At 54.3% G+C, this 5641-nt stretch overlaps 1 protein-coding gene across 4 annotated transcripts in view; it reads right to left on the bottom strand.

Annotated features, from left to right (window-relative positions):
- Window positions 1-5641, bottom strand: part of Slc6a9 (solute carrier family 6 member 9) — a 34152-nt gene that overhangs the window by 9968 nt on the left and 18543 nt on the right. For 2 of the 4 annotated variants that reach the window (XM_039109142.2, XM_039109143.2), the window contains 3 exons: window positions 3614-3687; window positions 2724-2855; window positions 2090-2360 (listed from right to left, as the gene is read on the bottom strand). In XM_039109142.2, coding sequence (XP_038965070.1) covers window positions 2090-2360; window positions 2724-2855; window positions 3614-3686 — 476 coding nt within the window. In that variant the 5' untranslated portion in view covers window position 3687. Of the gene's footprint in view, window positions 1-2089; window positions 2361-2723; window positions 2856-3530; window positions 3688-5641 lie in introns of all 4 variants that reach the window. The other 2 variants (NM_053818.3, XM_006238625.5) reach the window with 1 other exon arrangement.

Here is a 5641-nt window from a genome sequence, read left to right as displayed (position 1 = left end):
CAAGTCTTAATGAGAATTATCTAGTAGGTGGGTGACCAGTGCGCCCTTCCTCCTCTAATCAGTGATGCCTGGGCAGCTTTATTCTCCTCTGGTGCTAGGGAATCCAACACAGGGCGGGCTGTAGACGGGCTAGCCAAATCTTCTGCCCAATGGCTCCTTCCGACCGCACTGCTCTCTTAAGGACCATTTCTCAGCCAGACCTGTTGATGCAGGCCTACAATCCTAGCTACTCTAGAGCTTGGGCAGGAGGATCACAAGTTCAAAATGAAAATGTAAAGAGAAGGCTCAGGATAAGCTGCGGGATAAGGCATTTGCCTAGCGTGCATGGCGGGGTAAGGCATTTGCCTAGCATGCATGGACGTGGGCATGGGACAATGTTCAATCACCAGAGTGTGTGTGTGTGTGTGTGTGTGTGTGTGTGTGCGTGGGCATGGGACAATGTTCAATCACCAGAGTGTGTGTGTGTGTGTGTGTGTGTGTGTGTGTGTGTGTGTGTGTGTAGGGAGTTGGCAGGGGAGGGAGGAAGAATGTCTTTCCAGGCTCTCCAGGAGGTGGCAGCAGGGAGCCACTGGGGGTAGGAACTAAGCTAGTTAGGTAGGCCTGGCCCAGCCAGCCCCAGGTGCAGAGCAGGGCCCAGCTGTCCCCTCAGTATGCCTGCCTCCCTAGGGAGATTCTCTGAGAGCTATTCCCCACTGACTTCACTGGCTAAAGTCTCCGGAGCTTTGCCCCAGAGGTAGGCAACACTGTAGCATCTGCCTGGGCTAAGACTGGAATGCAGGATTTGTGCTTTGGGGAGGTCCAGGGATGTCCATCTTCTGCCTTTCGGTCCTGGTCAAGCTGCCCAGTGTGCAGCACACCCCCTGTGTTCATCTGACTGGGTGTGAGTTCTGTCTCCCTCTCTTCCCTATCTCCTCTCGGGGAGTGGCCCATCCCACAACTGAGTGGGATTTGCACTTTCAGGACTGGACTTAGAGGACCTGCTACAACTACAGTGTGCCCAGGGCCATGTGCACCTCTCCTTTGGCCTCCCATCACATAGCAGAGAGAGCACCAAGCCTTTAGGCTGCCGTAGAAGCTGGTGCCATGTGACAGATGCCCTTCTTGTCTCTTTTCTCAGCGTCCCATCTGTTCGCAATCCCAGCCTCAAATTGCCTCCTTGTGGCCTCTGCCTACCTACTCGTGAATTCCTCCTAATTCCTCCTAACCCTTCTCTCCCATGTCTGGGCAGTTGTCATCAGCTCCCCGTGTCTCCATCTCTCAGAAGTCACCACCACCTCAGTGCCAGGGCACCCACTCCTAATATACTCAACTGTTTCCCCACAGACTATGCTTTCTTGGGGCAGAGGCTCAGAACCATTTTATACCTGGCACGGGCACACAGATTACAGCAGATGCCACAGAGGCCTGCGGAATGAATAGATGAGCCCTGCCTCTCACATCCAGAGGTACTTTTCCCGGGACTCTCCAATAAGATGTAGGAAGACTATTCCACTGTGCCTTCCTTCCCTCTGCCATTTGGGATAAGGTGATTCAGACAGACACCTCCAGTAGCTGCCTCCCTTCAGAGGGCCCAGAGACACTAGTCTCTTTGTCACCTCCGAACAGAATGGGTCCGGCTGTTCTGGCATCCCTGGCTTAGCGAATGTCCATGGATCCTTTTGTTTGTATGGAGAGGAAGCTTAACTTGTGTTAGTTCTCTGTGAACACAGTGCCCCTTCAAGGCCACCTCAAAGCCCACAGGGTCCGTCCATCCATGTGAGTCTCAATGGAGTAAGCTCCCTATGGCTTTGGGCATGGCCTCTGGACCTGTGGGACCCTCCCTCAAGAGGCTCTCCATAACATGTTATCCCCCTTCGGCCTGGCTGGCCTCTGGAGACTTAAGATTTCCAGAGTCCTCCTCTACTGCTACTCTATAAGGACTCCCAGCTCACCTTCAAGTCTTCCACAGCCCTCTGTATGTCGGCCCTTTCAACCCACCTCTAGCCCCTGGGTAGCAGACACACTACATGCAGATGACAAAGATGTGGCTGCCGAGTGGGGATAGGAGGTCTAAGGGCTGCCCCCGACCCCCCACCCCCGGTGCCCTTACCTCCAGTACTCCTCACTGGGGCTGGTCCTTTGCAAGGTGTAGTTGAACAGGTGAGACAGGTTGCCAGACAGGGCAGTGGGCCGGGAGCCATTGGTGAGATTGGAAGCATCCAGCACACCGGCACAGTCAGGTGTGTTCCAGGGATTATTGCAGTAAGCCCAGGGCAGCACATGCGTCATGGACGAGAAGAAGTAGTAGAAGGCGATGCAGATGACCACGTTGTAGTAGATACCGATGTACGTGGACACCACCATCATACCATAGCCCACGCCTGCGGGAAAAGCGCAGTAAGCACCACTGAGGGAGGAGACAGCCCCGCTGACCTAGCTAAAGGTTAACAGTCCCTAAAGGCCCATGGGATGGAGACCTACAGATGGGAAGGTCCAGGCCTTGACAAGTTAGGGGAGGAAAGGAGTCTTGCGTATATGCACGGCAGGAGGCAAAGATGGGGGCCGAGTAAATATGAATGTGCTCCAGCCAGCATCCATGCGTCCATGGCCCCGGCCATTGATGTTGAGCTTGGGGTCAGCCTGGAGTCTCCACAGGGGACTGCTCATGTTTGTACAGATGGATGAGCCAGCCTCTGTGTGCGTGCACGCGCACCGGTGCGCGCATGCCCCCACCAGAACCTCACCTTTGAACATGGGGCTGATCCTCCAGACCCCCAGGCAGCCCTGGCTTGCAAACTGGCCGAAGGAGAGCTCCATGAAGAAGAGAGGAATGCCGCAGAAGACCAGCATGATGAAGTAGGGAAACATGAAGGCGCCTGGCATGGAGGAGAGAGGTCAGGCTCAGGGTGGGCCTGAGGTGCCCTTCCCTGGGTCCCCTTCTCCAAACCCACGGTAAGACCTTTTTGTGCTTCACTAGTGCTGGGACAGGAGCATGCCAGCACTGAGAAGCAGTCAGGGGCTGACACACACTCTGCCCTGTCTTTGAACTGAACAGAGGCTCCCAGGAAATCTGCTCTGCAGAAAAATCCTGCCCCAGAACTGCCATGTTGGGGTAGGACTTGATGCTTTGACCAACTGATTTCACACACACGCACACACATGCACACATGCACGCACGCACGCACGCACGCACGCACGCACGCACGCACGCACGCACGCACATCACTGGGATCCTCAACTATCTCTGTACTATCTGAGGGGAGGTGGCTGAAGTTGGGATGCTAAGACAGAAAACCCAGGAAATTCAAGTGGTTTGCTCTACTTCTCGCTTTCAAAGAGCAGGCTAGCCGATCAGGACCAGAGAAAAGGCTGCCAAGATCTGAGGGTGGTCTGCACTCAGGCAGAATATGCCTAAGGGATGGGATGAACAACGGGGGGCCAGAAGCCAGCTTCTTCCTGGAGTGGTGTCTGTTCTGGGGAGATGGTGGCCCGAGCCCTGGTGGGTGGGCTTTACCCCACTGGGTGGTCCCTGCCCTGTGCCCACTGGGTACCTCCCCCGTTGCGATAGCAGAGGTATGGGAAACGCCACACATTGCCCAGGCCCACGGCATAGCCCACGCTCGTCAGTACAAACTCGATCTGGTTGCCCCAGTTGCCCCGTGTGAGGTTCTGGTCCTTCTTGGTGGCCTCGCTGGGCACAGCACCATTCTGTGGGGACAGGAAAGAAGCTACCATCAGTAAAGGCACTTTTGCCCCACGTCTGACCCTCTGAGTCTCCCCCAGTGGCTTTTCTTTGAACCTCCATGTCACCCCGCCACATTCCCTGGGGCTTCCTCTCTGCTGGCGGGAGTTGAGGGCTGGCCTGGCAGAAGAGAGGAGAGGTACAGCTGCCAAATGGTGCCCAGCCCTCGGCACTCTATGCCAGGTATACCAGCCCACCTGAGGAACTGGTAACAGCAGGAAGGGGACACTGAGGAGGGAGCCTGAGCAGGGGCCCCCTAACCCCTCTAAACCCTTGCCATTCCTCTCAGGCTAAGGACCCAGGAGCAGCTGAGCCTCATACCAAGCAGCCAAGTCAAGCTGGGCACAAAGGGGCCTGTGTCTGGACAGCTACCCCCCACCCGCCGCCTACCACATCGCCAGGCTAAGCACGCTGCCCATGGGCAGTCAGTGGCTAGACTGATCCCTAGTGAAGGCTTCTTCCTGGGGGCACATGGTGAGCAGGCCTGGGTGGAAGAGGGGGTTATGCAGCTGGGCTAGGCCAGATCTGGGCAGGATACTGGCGATCAGAGGGAACTGACTTGAGCCACAGCAGGGGATGCTGTGCTATGAGATAGGATAGGAGACCGGAGTTGTGGGCACCATGCCAGACTTTGAGGACAGGCTCTGCCAGAGGAAACAGAGGTGGTTCCAGGAAAGGGTGGGACTGAATGACAGGGTGGCCTACAGATGAATCCCTGGTGGGTACTCTGCCTGTGTGTGAGAAGTACTGAGTTAAGTTATCCAGGACCCACTGAGAACTCCATGAAGAGTCTCTTCTTCAGATGTAGAACTACCTCTGAAACTCCCTTAGTGTGTGTCCCTTCCACAAGCCACTCCTCACCCAGCCCTCTCCCGTTATGAGTGGGAATCAACCACTGTAAGCCAGACTCGAGGGGCCGAAGAGTATCGTTAGGAAACGTAAGGACCCTGGGAGTCACCAGTCAAAAAATACACGCAAAGTACTTGTACACCAACAGCTTCCCAGAGATGAACCACGACCTTGAGAGGAAAAAAAAACAAAAAACAAAAAACAAAAAAACAAAACAGGAGTTCCTCCAAAAGACATTTGGATCAGGGTTGGAGCGGCGTGGCCAAGAGACTGGCATGACGCTGTCATGTGAAAGTGACATCTCAAAGTTCAGCAGTTACTCACCAATGATCAGAAAAGTGGCCTGTCACTCTGACACACTCTCAGACCCTAATATTAGCAGACAAAGCTGAATGGCTTCGCTGGGGCTCGGTGCCTTTTGAAAAGGCCTGTAAGGAATGCTGACCTGGGTAGCACCCATGCCTGGTAAATGAGCACTGTTGGTGGGGAGGACTGTCCCCTGTATCCAGTTCAGCTCAGAAAATATTGCCCTTCAAGCCTCAAAGGGGGCTACAGGGCACAGTACCAGGAATTAGGGAGGGGGACTCATTCCCAGAGCATCCAGAGCAAACTGGCAAGCTAAAGGCATCTGCATTCATTAACTCACTCACTCATTCATTCATTCACTCACCAAATATCAAGACTTACAAATCCCCTACTATGTGATAGGCAGTGGCAACTTGGTTGGAAACAATACAGTGCTTGAAGACATTAATGGACCAAGAGCTCACATCGCCAAGCGTGGTGACACACGCCTTTAATCCCAGCACTTGGGAGGCAGAGCAGGTGGATCTGAGGCCAGCCTGGTCTATACAGCAAGTTTCAGGAGAGCCAATGCTATACAACACACCCAGAAACCCTGTCTTGAAAAACCAAATCAACAAACAAACAAAAAGCACACACCATCCTCTATACAGTGTTAGCAGGATCACAAAATGGAGTTCCTCAAAGCCCCAAAGTACATGAGACCAAAAAGAGAATGCAGGGTAAGGTCCAGTCAAGGCTTGCTGGTATGGGGCACGGAGGCACACT

Source organism: Rattus norvegicus, chromosome 5 (genome assembly GCF_036323735.1).
Source record: "Rattus norvegicus strain BN/NHsdMcwi chromosome 5, GRCr8, whole genome shotgun sequence".
Classification (NCBI taxonomy): domain Eukaryota; kingdom Metazoa; phylum Chordata; class Mammalia; order Rodentia; family Muridae; genus Rattus; species Rattus norvegicus.
The sequence above is the reverse complement of the archived record's forward strand: the minus strand, read 5'-3'. Positions and strand labels throughout refer to the sequence as shown.